This window comes from Leptopilina heterotoma, unplaced genomic scaffold (assembly GCF_015476425.1).
Source record: "Leptopilina heterotoma isolate Lh14 unplaced genomic scaffold, ASM1547642v1 Lhet_197, whole genome shotgun sequence".
Lineage (NCBI taxonomy): Eukaryota > Metazoa > Arthropoda > Insecta > Hymenoptera > Figitidae > Leptopilina > Leptopilina heterotoma.
Window position 1 is genome coordinate 331,401 of NW_025110913.1, and position 22,959 is coordinate 354,359.

General features: G+C 24.8%; 2 protein-coding genes across 4 annotated transcripts in view; one reads left to right on the forward strand and one right to left on the reverse strand.

The window, feature by feature from the left end:
* The window catches only part of LOC122500987 (band 7 protein AGAP004871-like), a 283,194-nt gene that overhangs the window by 46,221 nt on the left and 214,014 nt on the right, over positions 1–22,959 (reverse strand). The window lies entirely within an intron of this gene.
* The window catches only part of LOC122500988 (LHFPL tetraspan subfamily member 6 protein-like), a 36,930-nt gene continuing 25,389 nt past the window's right edge, over positions 11,419–22,959 (forward strand). Inside the window, exon 1 of the mRNA XM_043610182.1 lies at positions 11,419–12,454. Within this exon, the coding sequence (XP_043466117.1) occupies positions 12,365–12,454 (90 nt within the window). The 5' untranslated portion in view covers positions 11,419–12,364. The remainder of the gene's footprint in view (positions 12,455–22,959) is intronic.

Below are 22,959 nucleotides of genomic sequence, written 5' to 3' on the forward strand. Positions count from 1 at the left end.
GCAATGAAATTTTTTTTTCTGTTAGTACTCATAACGAGATGATAATATTTTATAACCTATGCGATAATATCAACAACAGTTGCGTTGATGAATAAACAATGATCATTTTCATTGCGATAAAGTAGACTGCAATAAAAAAAATTCAAGTTACTTAAAAGTAGAGGTTATTATTTATAATTAACTTGGTTTTTATTCTTTCGTTCAGTAATAAATATTTTAATTTTTTTTTAATTATAATTAGTGTATTCAAAAAGAAGTTGTTTTACTATTGTTATTTTATTTCAGTAGTTATAATTATCTTAGTCAGACAAAAGCCGAACGTAAAAATTTTTCGGTTAATTTCAGTAGTAACATTTTTTTAGTCTGATAAATTCTTTTTAAAAACTGTTTTTATATTCAGAAGTAAAAACTACTTTAGTCAGACAAATTTATTTTAAAAACTTTTTTAATTTAAGTTCTAAACAACAATTATAGTCAGACCAAATCCAATCGATACCTTTTGTTTGTTAATTTCAGTAGTAAAATCTACTTTAATCAGACAAAAAACTTTAGAAACTCTTTATAAACTTTGTCTTACTAATTTCAGTAGTAAACAATGTTATAGTCAGACAGGTTTTTTTTCGTAAGCTTCTATTGTTAGTTTCAGTATTAACAGTACAAGATAAGGATGACAAAAATTATTCAAAACCTTGATTTAATAAATTCAGTAGTAAAAACTATTTTAGTCAGACAAATTCCTTTCGAAACGTTCTTTTGTTATTTTTATTAGTAAAAATTATTTTATAATCAAACACAACCCATTCGAACTCTTTTTTGGTAATTTCAATAGTAAAAAATAGTTTATTCAGACGACGAAAATTCGTAACATTCTTTTGTAAATTTCACTAATAAAAACTATTTTAGTCAAACAAATGCCTAATGCTATTGTTTTTTGTTAATTTCAGTAGTAAAAACTATTTTAGTCAGACAAAACTATTTCGAAACCTTGCATTGTTAATCTCAGTAGTAAAAACTAGTATAGTCAGACAAATTCGTTTCGAAACCTTTTTTTAATTTCATTAGTAAAAACTATATTTGTAAGACAAAACTATTTCGAATCTTTGCTTCGTTAATTTCAGTAGTAAAAACTAGTATAGTCAGACAAATTCGTTTCGAAATTTTCTTTAATTTCAGTAGTAAAAACTATTATAGTCAGACAACACCCAATCGTATTTTATAATTTTTATTAATTTCAGTAGTAAAAACTATTTTAGTAAGACAAAATGCTTTCGGAACTTTGTTTTGTTATTTTCATGAGTTAAAATTGTTTTATAGTCAAACAAAACCCATTCGAACCCTTTTTTTGTTAATTCCAGTAGTAAAAACTGTTTTTAGTCAGACAAAACAAATTTGAAACTTTTTTTTCTTAATTCCAGTAGTAAAAACTATTTCATTGAAACAAATTGCTTTAGAAAGGCTTTTTTTAATTTAAGTATAGTAAAAACTATTATAGTCAGACGAAACTTACTGAAAAAAGTCATAATAGAACAATAACCTATAATAACAAATTTCGTTTGACTGATCTAAATTATGCAAAATTTTTCTCCTTTTTATTTGTAAAAAATATGCCAAAATTGTTAATTGTTAAAAAATTATAATTAAGAATTAGGAAATATACTCATTTTATGCATAATTTATATTTCTCAAATAACAATATTGTTCAGAAACTCATTCTTTTCTTTTATTACAAATTACAAATTTTAATTGAAAATGCAATTGAAACATTTTAAATTTTTAGAAAATAAAGAAACAAATTTTACTCAAAAAAAAGTTCTGTTACATTTATTTTTAATCTTTTTAAATTCAATAACTTATAAGAATGTTTTATAATAATTCAAAATGACCGAGTGATAAAATCATTGTTTTATATTATTAGAATATTATTACAGTAACTTTTTCAAAATTATTTTCATCATTTCAAATCAATTATTATTTTCTTCAATTTTTAATTATTTTTTCTGAAAATAATTGAATTCGAGAGAATTGTTGCTAGTAATATTAAATAACATATAATGGAAGAAAATATATCATTCTTATTATTGATTTTAATGAGACCTATTATATTTTTAATAATAATGATATAATTTTTTTCAATACAAAAATAATCATGAAAAAAAATTAAAAACACAATAAAGAATATACATAAGCTAGAAAAAAGATATAATAACGTTATTCCGTATAAAAGGTTTTCAATAAAGTATTTTGAATTTTTTCAAGTCTCTAATAAAAAATTTTCTTTTTCAACTCGTCCAATTACGCTCGACTATTTCTAATTTGAAATACTTTTAATGGAATTTATACTTGGATAAGCAGACAATTAAGATAGTTGAAGAAACTTGTACTTTTCAAAAAGTTTAAGCAACTTATAAAAATTCCAATTCTACAAGAACGAAATACCTTATATTTAAGAAAATTAAAATAATTCAATAAAAAATTGCAAAGAAAAGAAAATATTTTTACTCTCAAAAATTCTTTGCTGTAAATTTTTATTTCTTTTTAAATTTTCATTATTTTCTTACTCTATTCGACTCTTTTTTTTATCTCTTTGTCATATTTTTACATTATGCGAAATAAGACGTATGATAAAAAATAATTATATAAATAAATAATATATTTAAGACAAATATTCTCATTTGTATTTCTTTAATATTTTTATAAAAGAAATAAGAAAAATAGAAAAAAAAATGTTAATAAAAAAGTTATTTTCAAGTATATGACAAAATGTGTGAGCAACGATTTTATTTTTTGATGACTGTGGGAAAATTTTCTGAATGATGTACAAGAGTTTGCTTTGAGCGTAATTTGCGATTGTTGGGAATGAAGCGTTAGAGTAGTTTCGAAGGGATATAGGAGAGATCATTTGAAATGGTGATTGTAATTGGTGGATGCTCTTTGATTAAAGTGCTGCTGGCAAACTGTTCTCGACGAGGCGAGTTCATTAGGGTGCCAAGTCAGTGTCGTTAGATCAGCCAAATCTTCTCGTGTAAGTTCGTGCAGGTACAACCAAACACATTTTGTGCCAGTACTGCAATATCGATTACATGCCATTCGCGAAATCCAAAAATATACATCTCTCTCTCTCTCACACACACATACACTCACTCTCTTTACTCTCACTCTTCTCAATATCGTCTCGTATTTTTCCCCGTTAAAAAAGTAATTAAATGTCCAGTCGAAATGAATTCTTTCGACTGGAACAATTAGTCAGCTCGTGTGTAAAAGAACGACTGTGACTGACAAGACAAATTCAGAAACAGAAAACAAGTATTCCCTGCAGTTACAAACTGACAGGACAGATATGTTGCTCTCCAAGGATTGGGCAAAAGTAAATCGAAAAAAAATACACGAAATAATTGACAGACGATAGATTTATTTTATTTTACATATTACTAAATGCAAACTAAAAACTTTAAACTTAGTAAAAAAAATTAAATTTTTAAATTTAAATTTTAAGAACAAAAATTTTAAAAATCAAATTTTAAAAACTAAAATTTTAAAAATCAAATTTTAAAAATCAAAATTTTAAAAAATCAATTTTTTTTTATTCTTTCACTGTAAAAAAAGTGTTGCTTTCTATTAATTACTTAAATTCATTTAAATGCAAAAAAACAATATGTCATTATTCATATTATTTTTGCAAGTTTTCATGGCATGACTAAAATGGTTTTTACTACTTAAATTAACAAAAGACAGTTTTTAATGGGTTTTATCTGTCCAAAATAATTTTTACTACTGAAACTAATACAAGAACGTTTCGAAAGAATTTTGGCTGACTATAACAGTTTTTACTACTTAAATTAATAAAACAAAGTTAAAAAACAGTTTTGTTTGACCAAAATAGTTTTTTTCTACTTAAATTAACAAAAGAAAGTGTTAAACTTGACTAAAATAGGTTTTACTACTGAAATTAACAAAACAAAGTTTTTAAAGAGTTTTGTCTGACTAAACTAGTTTTTACTACTAAAATTAACAAAGCAAGGTATCGTAAAAGTTTTGTCTGACTAAAATAGTTTTTACTACTGGAATTAATCAAATTAACGTTGAAAAGAGTCTTGTCTGACCTAAATAGATTTTACTACTTCCAATAAAACAAAAGGTTACGAAAGGAATTTGTTGAATGTTACGAATTTGATTTGTCTGACTAAACTAGTTTTTACTACTGAAATTAAGAAAAGAAAGTTTTAAACTTGTTTTGTCTGACTAAAACAGTTTTTACTACTAAAATTAAGAAAAGAAAGTTTTTATCTTGTTTTGTCTGACTAAAACAGTTTTTACTACTGAAATTAACAAAACAAAATTGCGAAAGAGTTTTGTCTGATTAAAACTGTTTTTACTACTGAAATTAATCAAACAAACTTGAGAAACAGTTTTGTCTGACCTAAATAGTTTTTACTACTGCAAATAAAATAAAGGTTGTGAAAGGAATTTGTCTGACTAAAATAGATTTTTCTACTGAAATTAATAAAGCAACGTTTTGATTAAGTTTTGTCTGACTAAAATAGTGTTTACTACTGAAAATTAAACAAAGGTTGGGAAAGGAATTTGTCTGACTAAAATAGTTTTCACTACTAGAATGAACAAAAGAATGTTTCGAATTTGATTCGTCTGACTAAACTAATTTTTACTACCTAAATGAACAAATCAAGTTCTGAAAAGTGTTTTCTCTGATCAAAATAGTTTTTTCTACTGAAATGAACAAAGCAATGTTTCGATTATGTTTTGTCTGACTAAAATAGTTTTTACTACCGAAATTAATCAAAAAAAAGTTTTGAGAACATTTCTGTCTGACCTTAATACTTTTTACTACTGAAAAAACATTTTTTCAGCTCATAGAAATTTTTTGTACTTCCGTCTAATCTAAATTTTTATTGACTAATCAAAGTAAGGCTAATTATTAGAAATGAATTGAAAAAATAACCCAAAAGAGAAATAATTAGAACAGACACAAAAATTTTTCCTCTTGCTTGGTTGTTAAAAAAAAAAACTTGAAATAAAAATTTCGTTCTTTAAATAAATATTTCGAGAATTTATATATTTTGTATATACTAACAGAGTGGTCTCGTTGGTAAAAAAAAAATACGCGCCATAAAATCTTTAAATTGGCATCATGATGGCTTTGTCAATGTCGTAAAAATAAATTGAGTACGTAATCGATTTTGTTGTGTGTCCGAAATTCAAACTGGCAAAAAAAATAGGAATTTCAAATAGAAACGAATCAACGTCTTTACGATATTAAACGATTCGAAATTTACATATTTATAAAAACATCAATTTCACAAATACGTAAATATTATCCATAATCATTCTTTTTAACTTCGAAAATTTTTCTTCCTAAAAATCATTATTTAATAGAAATAATTTTTTTTTAATTATACTTCTTTGATAAATGTGAATTGTGTTTATGTCTTTTGTAAAATAAAAATTGGCTAATATTTTTTATAAGGAAAAAGTATGCGGTATATGATAATTAAGCTGGTTTATTATTTTTTACGACAGGGTAATTAACTGATTGCAAGAGAGAAGAAAAAAAGAGAGAGAGAGAGAGAGAGAAAGAGAGAGAATGCGTATATAAAACGAGCTGTTTGCATATAAGTGTATATAATTCGTGTACACAAAAATATGCTTAACCAAACGAGATTTTGGTTGTGGTCTGTGCAATAAAACTCGATGGAATTTACACGAAAATGAGATTTTACTGCCTCTCCATTTTCCTCGCCTGTAACATTTCTGTATCTACTCTATACTATCTAAATCACATGAAAATTCTACCCCTTTTTATCCAATAATGATGCATTAAATAAGCATTCTCTTTTCCTCGTACAATTAATACTGAAAATATTTTACACCACATTAATTATTCTATAAATATAAACAATTTTTTTTTCTAACTATTTTACTACAAATATTTGTACTACATATATTTCTTTAATTTTAATATTTTTAACAAAATTTATTTTATTTTAATATTTATAAATTATTTATAAACTATTTTTTTTACTAATACTAATGTTTTTCGTATGAAAAAAGCAAAATAAAAATCCACTAACCACATTTTTTTTTAATAAATATTTCTAATAGAACTCTAGGGGACTTGAAATTTAAATAAAACTTTATTGGAAATTTACGAGTAGATTGAAAGAATGAAATATAATTGGAGAGGGATAGAAATATATATGGAATTAAATTGTGAATTTCCAAGAAGAGTGTGAGAAATGAGAAAATTAATAATCACTGTTAGTCTGAAATTTTCGCAATTTTATATATATATATGAAGCCTATGTTATACAAACGAGAGAAAAATCGTTTTCAGCTTGAGTATGCTGACCGACATTTTTCGGCAGTCGGACCGGAAAAAAGCTCTGACGAACGAATTTCACAAAATCATATATTGCTTCTTCTTCAAGTAATGGAGAAAATTTAACTTTTCATTCACTATCTCATTGCGGTGAATTTTCAAAGCTTTCAATGTGTCCTTAATATAAAAACGATTTTACACTCTTTTTTTCAAAATAATTTCAAAAGTAGAACTAATATTAAATGTTAGATATTTTCTTTAATTTAAAAAGCAGATTTTTCTTGTCAATAGCAAATTTAACAATCTATTTCTACTTTAAATAATAGTTAATATTAATATTACTATATTTAAATTTTTTTACTAGTATTAATTAATTTTTACTGTCAGTAGTTAAAGTCACTTTTAGTCAGACAAATGTTTTCTATTTTTTATCATATTAATATCAGTAGTAAAATAAATTAAAAAAAAAAAATGATTTTAATTTTCCTAAATTTATGAATAGTAGTAAAATATTATTTTAGTCAGGCAAAGTTCATTCTTCAAAACCTAATTTTGTTATTTTCAGTAGTAGAGATAAATTTTAGTCAGACTAGACTTAACAATATTTTCTTAATTTCAGTAGTAAAAATCAATATTGGTCAGACGAAACCTTAGAATATTTGTTATTTTCTTCATTAGTAGTAAAAGTCCATTTTCAATTAGACTGCCTTACAATCCTTGTTACTTTAACTAAAAATCAACTTAAATGATAAAAAACTAAAAAATATTTGGCATTTTTATTATTAACAGTGGTTAACAATAGTTATAGTCAGAAAAAATATTTTATACTTATTTGTAAAATTTCGATCAGTACCAAAAGTCTGTTTGAAAAAAAGATTTTCGATTACTCGTTATTTTGAATATCAGTGGTAAAAAGTAATTTTAGTCAGACAATATAATTTTAATTCCGGTAAATTTCTCAACCTAGTGGTAAAACGATCGATTTTATTTTCAAAATTAAAATAAATATTTCTACTTTAAATTAAAATTAAAGTACAAATCAAATAAAGTAAATATTTTTTATTTAAAAAAGTTAATACAGTTAAATATCTAGATAAAAATTCCGCTTCCTAAATAAATTTAATATAAAAATTGTAAAAATAAAAATTGTATTAAATAAAAACCATTGGGTAGAAAACTTGTTAAATATTTTCCAATCTGAAATGATAAGAATTTTTAGTTCATTTTTCGAAAAAGGGGATTAATAAAATAATAGTCACCCTATGATATTATAAAACGAATATAGATTATATACATATATATGTATATGTCGTTAATATAATGAAAAGTTGAAGGAATTCATTATAATATGCCAGTGGCAGGATATCATATCTGCGGAGATTTTCATCGTTTCGTATAACCACAGCGAATAGTCTCGTTAATGGCTGACCGGACGATAGCTTCAAATTTCATTTCCGTTCTCCAACCGCAGCTTTCGTTGAGTCTCCCACTGGACCTCGCCAATCGAATACGATAACTCTGATGATAACTTCGCATGAAGGTTACAAGGGACCAAAGTTCATCCACACTCATCGTTTATAAACACGAAAACCGACATTGAACGAAAATTGTGGAAGTTATTTGAACCCTAACAGATACAGACGGAAGTGAAAATCAAAGGATAATCTGTCAATGGTGTGAGTATGAGAAAGAAAAATCGATAAATAAAAAAACATCTTTTTTTTCTGTATCTGATTCCTGGAAACGTGAGTAACATTTTTTTAACAATAACAATAAAGAAACTTTTTTACTAAAAGAGTTTTTTTTTACAATGATCGTTTCTATTTGAATACTTATAATTTAGTTATTAACTAAAAAAAAATATTCTACTTGTGTAAAAATTGAAAAAAAATTGAAAATAACATGACTGACTAAAACATATTTTTACTTCTGAGATAAATAATTTCAATAGACGGACATTGCAATTAAAAATAAACTATGAAAGAATAAAAAAAGTAAATTTAAAAGTATAAGAGTAAATAAATCATTTAGAAAAATAATGATAAATGAACAAATAAATAAGAAAATAGTAATAAATAAATGCAACTATTTTTTGTATTTATTATTTATTACATATTATTTATTATTGAACATTTATTACTATATATTTTATACAAAACTATAATGTTAAAAAATGTAACTATTCTAATTAGTAGAAAAAACTTTTTCCTTTCCTAAATACTAAATTTCCCTCTTCAGTAGTAAAACCATCCTAAGTCAGACAAAGCACTTTTTTTTAGTAGAAGTACAAGTTGTCCAAAGAGATAAATCACTGTTTTAGTAGAAAAACGTGTTCTAGTGAGAAAAAAATTTAAACTCTCGGATATTGAAAGAGAAAAAATAGTTGACAAAAAGAAGTCATCTAATTGCTCTACTCTTTAAGAAAAATTACATTGTCTGACTAAAATTGCTTTTTACTACTAAGAGGGAAAAGTTATAAATTTTCGTTTCACTAAAATTGTGTTCTACTACTTATGTGTTAATTACAAGAGTTAGGTTAAAAAAATACTGTCTGATAAAAAAAAAAATTTTACTACTTGTATAAAATTTACGGGATCTTTACGTCTGACTAAAATATGACTGTTCTACTGAAATAGAAAAATTTCAATAATCGACTATATCATTCCTTTTTATTAATAAAGCGAAAAAATAAGAAAAAAAATAGAAAAATAGTGTCTGACTGTAATTTAATTTTACTACTTGTATAACAATTACCAGACTAATAGGTCTGACTAAAACTTATTTTTACTACTAAGTAAATTGGAATACGGAAAAAATTAAAAGTCGCAGTCTGATTGAAACATAATAATGTTTCAATCAGTCAGCGATTTTTAATTTTTTATCATTTATAAAAATTACTAGGTTAGTATATGTCTGACTAAAACTGATCTATTCTACTTGGGTTAAAAAATTACTAGGGACGACTAAAATAACTTTTATTACGAAAACGGGAGAATTACAGAAAATTATAAACCTGTCTGTATAAAACTTATTTATACTACTTATTTAACAATTACAATGTAATTGCGTCTGACTAAAACTATCATGTTCCACTTGGATATTAAAATTTCGATGCTCGACTAAAACTCATTTGTACTATTAAATTGAAATAAGGGAAAAATATACTGCTTTCCTTGATTTTAAAACCGGTTTACTACTAATCTTAAAGAATAGAAAAAAATTAAGAAATACTGACTCAAACTTCTCCGTTATATTAATTTTAAAAATCAATATGTCTTACTAAAACTGTACTTTTCTACTTGAATTGAAAATTTGCAATGTCTGACTAAAATTGTTTTTACTACTAAATCAAATCCAGGACAAAAATTCTTTTTGACTGAATCACAATTTTACTACTTAAATAAAAATTACAAAGTTAATACATACGTCTGACTAAAACTATTCTGTTCTACTTATAATAAAAAAATAATTAGAGAAATACTGTCTGACTGAAACTCAATTATACTACTTAAATAATAATTACAAAATATATATGGCTGACTAAAGTTACGCTGTTCTACTTAAATAAAAAAAATACTACGCCTGACTAAAACACCTTTCACACTAAACCATAGACATAAAAAAATAAAGTATACCGTCTGACTAAAACATAATTTTATCACTTATATAAAAATTACAATATTAAAACATCTGACTAAGACTGTCCTATTCTACTTAAATTGGAGAATAGCTACGCCCGACCAAAATTCCTTTTTACTACTAAAGCGAAAGAATAAACAAAATTAGAAAAATACTGTCTGACTGAAACTTTAATTTACTACTTAAATAAAAATTACAAAATAAATATGTCTGACTCAAGCTATCCTGTTCTACTTGACTTAAAAAATTACGAGGCCTGACTTAATCACCTTTTTACTACTAAACTAAAGGAACAGAAAAAATAGAAAAATACTGTCTGACTAAAACTCAATATTACTACTTGTATAACAATTACAAAATAAATACTTCAAAACAATTTTATTCAATTTTAAACTACACAATTCAATTTTATTCAATTTTAAACTATACAATTCAATTTTACTACACAGATAATAAGAAGAATTAAAGAGAAAAATTTAAATCGCCACTTAAACAGTTCTTTCCTTTAAATACACAAACCAAACAAGTTCATAATAAAAAAAAGAATTCCCTCTATATATAATGAGAATGACAAGAAAAATCTTTCACTATAAAATTATAATTTCTCTCTAAATGTTGAATATAAATTCTTTCCCCATCAAATGTATTTCCAATTTGAAATACACTTGTTGGTAATTGATTGAATGTCTATTTGAATAGACTAGGACATATACATGGGTATTAATGAAATTAGTTGCAGGTTTGACTGTCACCAGTTGCTGTCAATATAACGATAGTGGTATAAGTAGAGGTCGATTGAACCTCTTTGAGAGTGAGTACCAAGGACACGCGTGTGGGGTAGGTCGTTCAGCAGTGTCCAATGGACGGAAATAGGGAGTGCCAAGATAGTAGAAACGAGAGATGAAAAGCTCTCTCTCTCCCTCTCTCTGGTTCTCTCCTCCCTCTCTCTCTCTTTCTCCCTCTCTCTGGTTATCTCCTCTTTCTCTCTCTTTTACCTCTATCTGGTTCTCTCTCTCTCTCTCTCTCTCTCTCTCTCTCTCTATCGCCTTCTTGCTCTCTCTGTGGTTCTCTCCTCTTTCTCTCTCTTCTGCTCTCCTCTACGTCTTTCTCTCTCTTTCCCTCTCTGGGAGAAAGAGAGATAGAGGATTCTCTCCTTTTCCCTCTGTGAGAGAGAAAAGGAGAGGGAAAATCCCCTCTCTCTCCCTCTCTGAGAGAGAAAGAGAGATGGAGAACCCCTTCTCTCTTCCTCTATGAGAGAGGAAGGGAGATAGAGTAAACTCTCTCTTTTCCTCTCTGAGAGAGAATCAGAGAGAAGGAAAGGGAGAGAGAGAGTGAGAGGGGGGAGTAAGAGAGAATGAGAGAGTAACAGAGAGGGGAAAGAAAAAGAGAGAGAAAGAAACAGTGAGCAAGAGAGAAAAAGAAAGGGAGAGTAAGAGAGAAGGAGAGTAAGAGAGAAGGAGAGTGCTAGAGAGAGAGAGAGAGATTAGCGGAGGAGAGCGCATGCGGCACACTTGTACATCATTGCACGTGCGCACACATCTCAACACATCTGACACGTGCGCTTGCACACGTTTACACGCTCTCGAGCACGTACAATTCACATTCTCATAGTGAAGATGTGGTTGCTCGTCGCTATCAGTGTTTGCTGCCGAGTTGACGGTGTGAACCCGAGACGGAAAAGGGATTAGTCGCAATCTGAACGCGGCGTTGAGCGCTTCTTCTCACGCTCGCTCAAATCATTTTCGGGAGAAAAAAGAAATTTTTATTTCAATACTCGATAGAAAAATTTTATTTTTCCCTCACTCTCTCTCTCTCTCTCTCTCTCCAAAGTATTTTCTCCTCTTTTTCCCTTCCACTCTCCTTATTTTCTTCACTCTTCAAAAAAAAAAAAAAAATGCTAAAAATAAAATACGCGCCAAAGTATTTTTAATTTTTTTTCCTCTTTTATTTTCTTCTAATGGGAGGAAAGTCGGCGCCAAGAAGATCGTTTCGAAAACTTATGATTGTGAATTACTTGAGAAGCAAGAGTGATCTATAATTATATGGTCTGTGTTTATAATTAAACCCAGACGAATGTTTCTTGAATTTTTTTTACTCGCTCTCTACGGAGAAATGGATTATTTTTGTTCTTAGTAGTTGGTGAATTTTTTCCCCCTCTTTTCCTTTTTTTGGTTTTGATTATAAAACGTCTTATTCGAAAGTTCATACAAAGCTCAATTGATGGGATAATTAACATTGAGTGAGGATGATCGAGTGATTATTCACGGGTGGGAAGTGTTGAAGGAACTGGAGAGGGAACGTTTCCGTTTCTATTCACTTTTTGACCAATAAAAAAGTGATAGCGGTCAAAAGGAAAATGATAATAGTGTGAAAAATAAATTCTCTAGTGAAATGACAGTGTTGTGCATTTTTTGGGCGACATTGTCGACAGTCGCTTCTATTCTTGCATGCTCTGGATTTTATTTGCCTTATTGGATTCAGGTAAATTTTCCTATAATTCGTTATTAGTTTTTAAAAAAGAATTTTACTTGGAATTGTGGGGAAAATTTTCTGTTTAATTTTGAAATTAGAAATTTCTTTTCGAATCAAAAAAATTCATACAGAAGAAGAAAAATATGTGAGAAGAAAAAAAATTACAGACGCAAAACACTTTTATTTTCCAATACAATTTCAGTTCATTGTAATCCACTTAAAAATGGAACCAAATTTTTTTCTCCGAAGAAACTCTTATTTTAAGGAAAGAGGAGAGTCTTATTTGAAGTTGTAAAATTTTAAGACCCTCTTTGTTAATTTCCCTTTTGAGTACTTTTTTTATTCTGATTGTCGAGACTCGAATTTTGAGACAAAAAAGTTATTATAAAAAGCTAGTAATAAAAAAGTTATTAAAAACAGTAAAAACATATTTCAAATTATTTCTTCTTCTATTTTAAAGAAATGACTTCGGAATTATTAAATTATTATATTACTAAAATAGTAAATTATTAACTTAATCAAATAAAATCAAAAGTTTAGAATCTTTACGTTTTTTTGTAAACTTTCTAGTTTCTACAAACAAGTTGATGATGATTTACGAACAGAATAATTCTATTTCCGTGCGATACTTTTCAATTAAATTATAAAAATAGTTTTATTAACAGTTGAAAATTGTGAAAACAAGCTTTTGGTTTTGTGAAAAAAAATCTTTTCGAATATTAAAAAATATTTTTTTCATTCAATAGTGGTTGATAATGAATCACTAAAATTTTAGCGATAACTGAGCGAAATGCATTAAAGCTGAGAGTAAATTCAAAGCCAATTATTATCAATATCAAGAGAAATTCGATAATTCATATACGTTAATTAATAACAAGTTTGTAATAAACTTCAATAAATATTCCTTTTATTTTGAATAAATTGACTTCGATATGTATTTCAAAACGGAAATTGTAATAAATTAATATTAATATTATGTCTATAAGTAAAATAAACAAATTGATTTTTAAAATTTATATTAAAGTAAACAAATTTATTTCAAACTCTACTTAATAATTTATACAGTTATTTTTCAACTCTACAGTAGAATAAACCATTTCTAATTACAATAAATAAATTTATAATAATAAAAAAATTATTTTATTTTTAATTATTCTTTTCAATATGAAAATAAAGTACGTAATAAAATCTACAGTAAAATAGACAACTTTTCTTCTAAATTTTTCATTACAATAAAATAATCTATTTTCAACTCTACACTAACATAAACAAATTATTATTTTACTTTTTTTGTTTATGCTATAAAAGTAAAATAGATAAGAAATTCTGCAGTTAAATAATCAAAAATTTATTCTAAACTTTATATTTATTAAAAATTTTACATTACAGTAAAGAAATGTATTTTCAACTCGACAATAAAATAAACGAAATTTCCCCCAAAACTTTACATTACAATAGACAAAATTTATCTTAAACTCTAAATTAAAACGAATAAATTTATTTTAATCCTCAAATCAAAATGAATAAATTTATTTTAATCTTCAAATTAAAATGAATAAATTCATTTTGTACATTGAAATGAAAGCAATTAATTTCAAATTTAAATTTAGAATATTTGAATTGATTTTAAAAAATCTATTTCTCTCTCTTTTCTTTTTTTATCGCAATAACGAAAAGTTGCAAAATGAATAGCGGAATTAGTTAACGAGAATGAAAATATATCAACTATGCGACTTTTAAATAAAATCCTTTCGAAAATTCTATTAATTTAAAATTCAAAGATATTATAAAGAATTCTTGTTCAACTTGGAATATGCGGGGCTCTCTAAAATAGAATGGGATATTTATGAAACATCCATTCTCCCTTGTTGAGCAGATGGTGTCGCCGTATTTAAATCTTCCAAAACTGGAAAAACCGTGCGTGCCGAAAGTCTTCAACATGTGCGGCCTTATTTTTATACCAGGAAAAAATAGTAAAATATTTACAAAATATTGTTTGGCTCAAAAATAGAGTGGAAATTTTTTTTTTCTTTTTACAATAAAAAACATTTTTTGCTTCATGTGTGTAAAAATAGTAAAACTAAAATCGACTGGAAAATAAAAATAAGAGAATGAATATAAATAATTTTATTAATTTATTTTTATTTATTTATTTTTATATTATTATTTATATATTATTTTAATATTTAAATAACTATTTCAATTCTCAAGTAAATTAAAACTAAGTTAAGAAAATTTTAATTTAAAAACAAATAAATAAATAAAAGAATAAATAAAAAATAGATCATAAATAAAAAATTATTACAACTAATAAAAAATATATAAAACTAATAAAGAAAGTATAAAAAAATGTCGATTCAAAATAAAATTATCATTAATTAACAATTTCAATGAAAAAAATTGATTTAAACATTTTCTCGAATCAAAGAAATTTGTTCTTTTTTTAAATAAATTAAAATATTCGTATTTTAGTTTTAATTTAGTTCATTGAAATAGTTTTTTCAATATTAAATTAATATTTATAAAAATAGATAAAATAAGTAAATAAACAAATTTATTAAAAATTTTTTGTCTCCAAAAAGTAAAAAGTAAATTTAGCACTGAAAAAAAATTCATTTGACTCAAATAACCAATAATAGACAAATGTCTATTATCAATTAAATATTTACTTCAATAAAATAAGAAATAAAAAATAAATAAATAAAAAATAAATATTTAAAAAAAAAATTGTATTTGAACCAATAATTTCAGTATTTTGAAGTAAATACCAATTGACTTAGATATAAATTTTATTTTAAGTAAAATAGTTCAAGTATTTAAGTAAATATTTATTTAATAATAGACAAGTAATTATTTGAACAAAATCGATTTTTTTTCGGTGCTTTTAATTATTAAAATTAATCAAATAAATATTTCATTCTAAGTGAAAAAAACTAAAGAAGCAATTAATTACTTCTTTTAATAGATTGAAAATATTATACCAAGTTTTACCAATAAATAAATATGAAAAATAAATTACCAATATGTTTTGAAATATATAAACGCAAAGTGCATTTTAGCAAAATGTTAAAATTCTCAAAAGCTTTACATATATACGGAGCTAAATTATTTAAGTGAATTTTCTGCAAAAAAAAAAAAAAAAAAAAAACGAATGACACATACTGTGAATGTAATTGCAGTTGCTGCTGCGTTGACAGTGAACGAACGGTTATTTATTTTGAAGGGAAAAGCTGAATTTAATCGTATAAATCGGGGGGAGTAATCGTATTCAATAAAATTTTGTTCCAAGTGACGTTCTCGACATTGAACAGAAAATCCATGATGTACATACATTCTCAATTGGGTGCCAGTTAATTCGAGTGAGACAATATTGATAGGGTGTGAGAAAGGGGCCGTGCGGGGAGGGATAATTGAACAAAGAACGAATGGCAATTTCAGGAGAGGTTTCAAATAAACGGGATTAAAATTTTATACCTACAATATATATGCTGCATATATAGAAAAGACAAATTTACTTGAAAGATTTGTAAATTTTAATTAAAGAGGTAAATTAGAAAATTAAATTTATTCCTGTTTATAGAATAACAAATCAGTTAATGCTTCTATATGGAAATTATAATAGCAACAAATATAATTTGATTGAAATTTCAGAAGTTATATATTATTAAAATAGAATTGCTTCACTGAAACAATTTGCCAATTCGACTAATGAAATTCTCCAAGTTGATGGGCTTCTATTGTGTACACTGTACAGTAATTGTTGAGTAGTCCACAATCGACATCCGTGATCTTGATCACTTTACGATAATTGCAATTAATTACACCGTCTGTCAAAAGGAACGAAAATAATAAATTCCCAAAAAAATATTTTCTTCATACTTTTTCGATATTTATCATACACTTCATAAAAACAGTTTCAAAATTAAGTGATAAGATGGAAAATTCATTAGAGGATTATATATTTAGAATTTATTATAATTCAAAAATATAATTGAATAGAAACTCAAATTAGAAATAAATTTTCAAAATATGTGAATATTTTGAAGTTATATTTGTTTTTAATCTAAATTTTGAAAATAATAAATGGATAAAATTTCCAACTGAATGTAAAGTTTACATTGTTGGATATAGAATGGTACCATTGGAAATTGTGCTCGAGTTATTACTAAAGTTGACTTTCCTATCACTAAATTGGCCTTGAGTAAAGTTTACTCATTTCGCTTGAATGCCGGCCGAATCGCATAATAATTGATCAGTATCAAGTCAAATAAATATATATATAGCCACATAAAACTCGATTGTAAATTGTAATTAATTAAGAACTTGAATACTAGGGGCATTAATTTAAATGCGATTATGTTAACGCTGATATTAATCTCAATTTAAATGTCTGTAATTCGAATATTAATGTTCTAATTTTCATTCATCAGAGAAAATTCGCAAGTACAATTTATGATCTGTATTACAATAAATTCTACACTGTTAATTCACACACTGATTTAAATCTGTTTGAGAAATTACATGGAAATAATTGCTAAATTTAATTAACATGTTACATTTCGTTTTTATTTTTTTTTTTTGTAGAATTAGCAAAAAGAATTTAAAAAACCTGATGGAGAATAAAATATAGTTCAATAAAGTACAATGAAAATAATAATTTTTCAGAAAGGCAAGTTTTTTTCGAATTTTTCCAAGTTTTGGGCAATAAACATCTGTTAACAAACTAAAAGGTAAATAACGTTAAATTATATATTTTTATTCCTGTTATTGGGAGTTAAAAGGTCGAACTATAGCTGATATTTAAATACACAAATAACAGGCTGACGAAAAAGGACTTTTACTACTTAAGTTTAAAAAAAATGTTGTCCTTCCTTTTACTACTTAAATAATAAGCAAAAATTTGTTTGACTTAAAATGACTTTTACTACTTAAATACGAACCTCAAAAGGCTGAGTAAAATCTACTATTACTACTTAAATAAAAACTTTAAATGTATGTCTGACTAAAATATCCTTTCTACTAATAGAAAAAATATAAAAGTTCGTCTAACTGAAATTTACTTTTACTACTTAAATATACACTGTAAAATTTCGTCTCTCAAAACTACATAATTAGTGCTTTTACAAAACGAAAAAATTTTCTTTGACTAATATCTACTTTTACTACTTATAATAAATATTATAAAATTCTTTCAATATTTAAAAATTCCTACAGTACAAAATACTTATAAGTTGAAATGACTTTAATAACTCAGACAAAAATCCATTAATTCATATCTAGGTACTAAGGAAAATGATAAAAATTATCCTAAAAAATATATTCGAATTAAAAAATCTCTCACTCTTCTTTAAAAACATAAAAGTGTCTGACTAAAATTCTAGTTTACTACTTATAGCAAAACGGCAACAATTTAAAATGATTCATCTCACTAAAAGTATATATTTTAAATTTTAATACCCAGAGGAATATTTGAAGGATTAAAAGCAGCCCGTCTGTCTAAAAATAACTTGTACTACTCATAAAAAATTACAAGTTTCAACATGACAAGTCTGACTATTACCATTTTTCTCCACTGACAAAAAAAAGAAAAAATCAGAAAAATTTTATCCGACTAAATGGTACTGTCAGTTGTAGAAATACGAGAAATTAAATTAATTCCGTCTCACTAGAATAGTTCTTTACTGTCAAAGAAGAAAAAATTGGACAAATTTTTTTTTTTAAATCTGTCTTTTATTCCATCATTAATAATCTCTGTTTCGATCAAAAAATATATTTCAGAAATAAATTAAAAGATTTACACGATTCATTTTTTTCAGAACAAAAATTTTATGTAGGAAGATAATTTTAGATCAACTGCTTGTCGCAGAATTATCATTTGTTTAAAAGTCGATAAAAAACTTATTTGTATTCCATTAATTCTTGAATTTATCCTTTGGAAAAAATTATATTTTTGAAATAATAAAATAATGTGAAAGGACGTTCCTTTTTTAAATGTAAACTAATCAAATAGACAGTTTTATTCTTATAAATAAATAATATTACATTAAAAATTTTATATTTAAATGTTAGAAAAACTAATTCGTCTGACTAACATTGACTTTTACTACTTAAATTTGTGATTTTTGTTAATAATACAAATTTACTACTTAAACTAGAAACTTTAAAAATTCACTTAGCTAAAATTTACAGGCGCAAAATTTTTACTACTTGAATACGAATTACAAAAAATTTCGTCTGATTTAAATCTACTTTTACTACTTAAATAAAAACTACGAAAGTTCGTCAGACTTAAATTTACTTTTACTACTTGGGTAAAATGTATAAAAGTTCGTCTGACTAAAATTGACTTTTACTACTAACGTAAAAACTGTAAAACTTCTCTTGCCTAGAATTTAAAGAAACAAAAAAAAAATTTTAAAAAAAGTAAAAAAGAAAGTTCTTATGATTAATATCTTCATTTACCACTTATATAAAAAACAAAAAAAGTTTGTCAATAAACGAGCTAAGTAAAATACAGTCAAATTTTCTTTTATTGTTTAAATGAACACTAAAAAATTTCGTCTGACTTAAATTTACTTCCACTAATAAATAATACTAAAAAAATTCAATTAAACTTTTTCAAAAAAATTAATTTCAAAATTTAATTATTTTTAAAAATTCACGCTATATTGCTTTTAATATTCAATTATAATCTTAATTTATAACTGAAATCCATTTTTAAAACAATGTTTATGAGAAAATTCTACTGGAATTCAATTATTTAAATACAAAAATAAATAATTTATTGAATAATTTAATGTTTCTTAAAATTCAATTCCCATGAAGAATCTTTATCAACAAATTTTCAAATAACTGAATTTCATCAATGAATTTTTATAAATTTTTAAGAATAATTACATTTTTCAAGAAATTCGATTAAAATTATGTTTAAAGAAATTGAAATTCTCCAATGAGATTTATTATTTGTGAAAAATAATTAAATCCCTAAATAGAATGTTATTACTTTTAAACAATATTTTATTGTTACCAAGAATATTACTACATTTGAAAATAATTGAATTTCTGCAATAATTTGTAACTTGTACAAAATTGAATTTTATTTTCGTGTTTTTAACTAAATATCTTCTACAAATTCATTATTTTTAATAATTTTTGAAAAAGTTCTGTAAGAATTTCCAAATGCATTTGTTTACAATTCAATTTTACGAAATTTCAATTATTCGTAAATTCTTCAATTAAATATATATTAGAAAATAAAAATTTTAATTAATTTTAAAAAATCCTCTAATTAAAGTTTCTCAAAAAAAATTAATTCCACAGAATTGTTATAGTTAAAAATATGAAAAATTAAAATTTTTAAAGATTTTAATCTGAAACCTTTTTAAAATTCAATTATTTCTTGAAATTTACGCTCTAATGCTTTTAATATTCAATTATAATCTTAATTTATATATGAAATCCATTTTTAAAACAATGTTTATGAGATAATTCTACTCGAATTCAATTATTTAAATACAAAATTAAATAATTTATTGAATAAAATTGCATGTTTCTTAAAATTGAATTCTCATAAGAAATTTTATCTATAAATTTTTAAATAACTGAATTTATTTGACGAATTTTATTAAAAATTTAAAGAATTTTTTCGAGGAATTCGATTAAAATTGTATTAAAAATAATTGAATTTTTGCGATGAGTTTTATTATTTATAAAGAATAATTGAATTTCTAAAAGGAATTTTATTGTTGACGAAAATAATTGAAAATTGAATCTCCGTAAAAATTTTATTATTTATGATTGCGAATGATTGCGAAGAAATTTATAAAAAAAAAATTTGTAAATAATGAAATTCCTTTGAAATTCTTGTGATTTTTTTAAAATAATTCAAAGTTTGTGTTGAATTTTATTAAATTTTTTTTTAAATAATTCAATTCTTTTGAAAAATTTTATTAGAATAGTAGATGCCTATTAAAAATCATTGAATTGAGGAAAAATTTTTGAAAATAATTGAAATTTTGCCAAATAAATTTAATTAAAATTTTTAAAAATAATTGAAATTTTGCCGAAAATTTAATTAAAATTTTTGAAAAAAATTCAATTTTGGATAAGAAGTTAATTATTTCTAAAAATAATTGAAATTTTGACGAGAATTTCTTTCAATTTTTGAATATAATTGAATTTCTGTGAAGAATTTTATTACTTTTGAAAATAATTGAATTTCTGCAATTATTTGTAATTTCTCTAAAATTCTCCAGATTTAGTTACGGACATTACGGACCTTTTTTCAAAAAAAATGGATGTTTACTGACTTCAAGCAAAGTAACGGACTTTTACGGGATTTACGGACCTATAGTTCGAGCCCTGGAATTAGTAAACTATACTCATTAATTAGTAAAAATTACTATTTATTTTACTAAAAAATTAATAGTAGAAATAACTTTTTATTACAGTAAAATTTACTAATTAGAAAGCAAAAAGTTAGTCTGTGATCCTAATTAGTAAACATTTTTACTAATTCAAATTTAGAGATAGTACAAATACGAAAATTGTTCGTCTGATTAAAATCCACTTTTACTACTTAAATAAAAGACTACAAGATATTGTGAGACGAAAAGCCTTTTATGTTACAGTAGAATAGTGTGAAAATCAATTTATTTCCAAATAAAAATTTAATAAAATCAAGTTTCGTTTTTAAAATAAAATAATAAACCAAAAATATGTATTTCTCTGAAATAAAATATTTGCAAAGCAAAACTTAAAAATACCTTTTCAAACTTAACAAAAAAATAATACTGGACAAAAAGTGTTATTGAAAGCTCGAATTAAAAAAAGCAAAGTTAGAAGTCATTTTGTTTGCATAATATACAACGTTTTATTCGTTTAAAGCTCATTACTAGCCAGACAGGCGAGAGAGGAAAAACTGTGACGAAGAGTGTATTTATTAAGAGGAATTAAATGAGATATGGAAAATATGTATGTGTATGTGTATGTGTATGTATGTATCTATATATGTATATATAAGTATAAAGTTATACATATATATATGCTACGCTCGTGGCAATGATACACAAACACAATTAACGAGCTCATAAATAGGGGGTGTAACTTATGCAAATTCAACTGTTAACTAGAGCCTCTGACACCGGGTCGTAAGTTGAAGGGGCTTAAGGTGTGTTTACATTCTAGATGTGCGTATATGTACGGTCAAATATTATACATAATACCACGAAATGTAACTTCTCCAAATCGCCACTGGCAATTTCATAGTTTATTTGCAGGGCTTGTAGACAAAAGCATGAGTGCACGTTGAAAGTGCAATTCAAAAGTAAAAGTAGGTCTGCACAAGCTTAGTTTTAAAGGTTTAATTTAGACAATTTGAAAAAAACTTTCACGTTCTCCTCTACACCCGCACACCGAAAAGTAAATTCTAAATTTTACATTCTTACTTTGACAATATGTAGGTACTCTTCTCTTCTTGTCTCAAAAACGTTCGCAATTTGATTCTCGGCAAAATTTTTATTCATTCTCTCCTCAAATGTTTTATGTAAAATAACAATATTTTTATAAAATACAAATATTCTATTTAAAAAAATATTCTACGGAAAATAAAAATATTCTATGGAAAATAAAAATATTCTACGGAAAATAAAAATATTCTACGGAAAATAAAAATATTCTATATGGAAAATAAAAATATTTTATATAAAGTAACAAGATTTTCAAGCTATTAAAATAACAAGCAAAACGCTATTTTAAAAAATTTATAATTTGAAAAAGAGTGAAATAAAAAATTTATATCTGAAATACGATAATATAATTTTGTAAATGAAAATAAAATTCAATGGAATTTTCTATACTTATTATTATTATTATTATTATTAACATTATTATTTCATTATTCTATGAACCTCTTTTCCTTATTATAATATTATGTTTGCTTTCCTTCATTTATTATTCCTCGATCGTAACTTGAAATCCGTTTTATTTTTATAGCCTAATTAGAATTCAAGGATGGTTCGATAATGCTCAAAGGAATAAGAGTACTGTGTATCTAATGATAAAAAAAAATCCATAAAAACCGTGAGATGAAAAATTATTTGACTTCATAAAACACACAAACAGAACGTAGTTTAATTGAATCAAACAAAACTTTCATTAATTCAATTCTCCGGCAAAATTATTCAAATTAAAATTTAATTTTTCTAACAGAATTTTTTATTCAATCGAAAATTTAATATTTTCTATTCCGTTTTGCAAGGATTTACGCTCCCTACACTGAAAAGAACTCTGTAATCCAAAAAAAAGTAACAAAAAAAAAAAAAAAAAATAGGTTTGAATTAAAGATAATTTTTATTGAAAACAAATTTATTATGTATTGAATCAAAATTATTATGAATTCAAAACTAATTTTCGTTGACTGCATTAGTAAATTTCTGGGCAAATGGAAACAAAATGAAAGTAATTTTTCAAATAATAGTCAACTATTTTAGTATAAAATTAAACTTCCCTTTTAC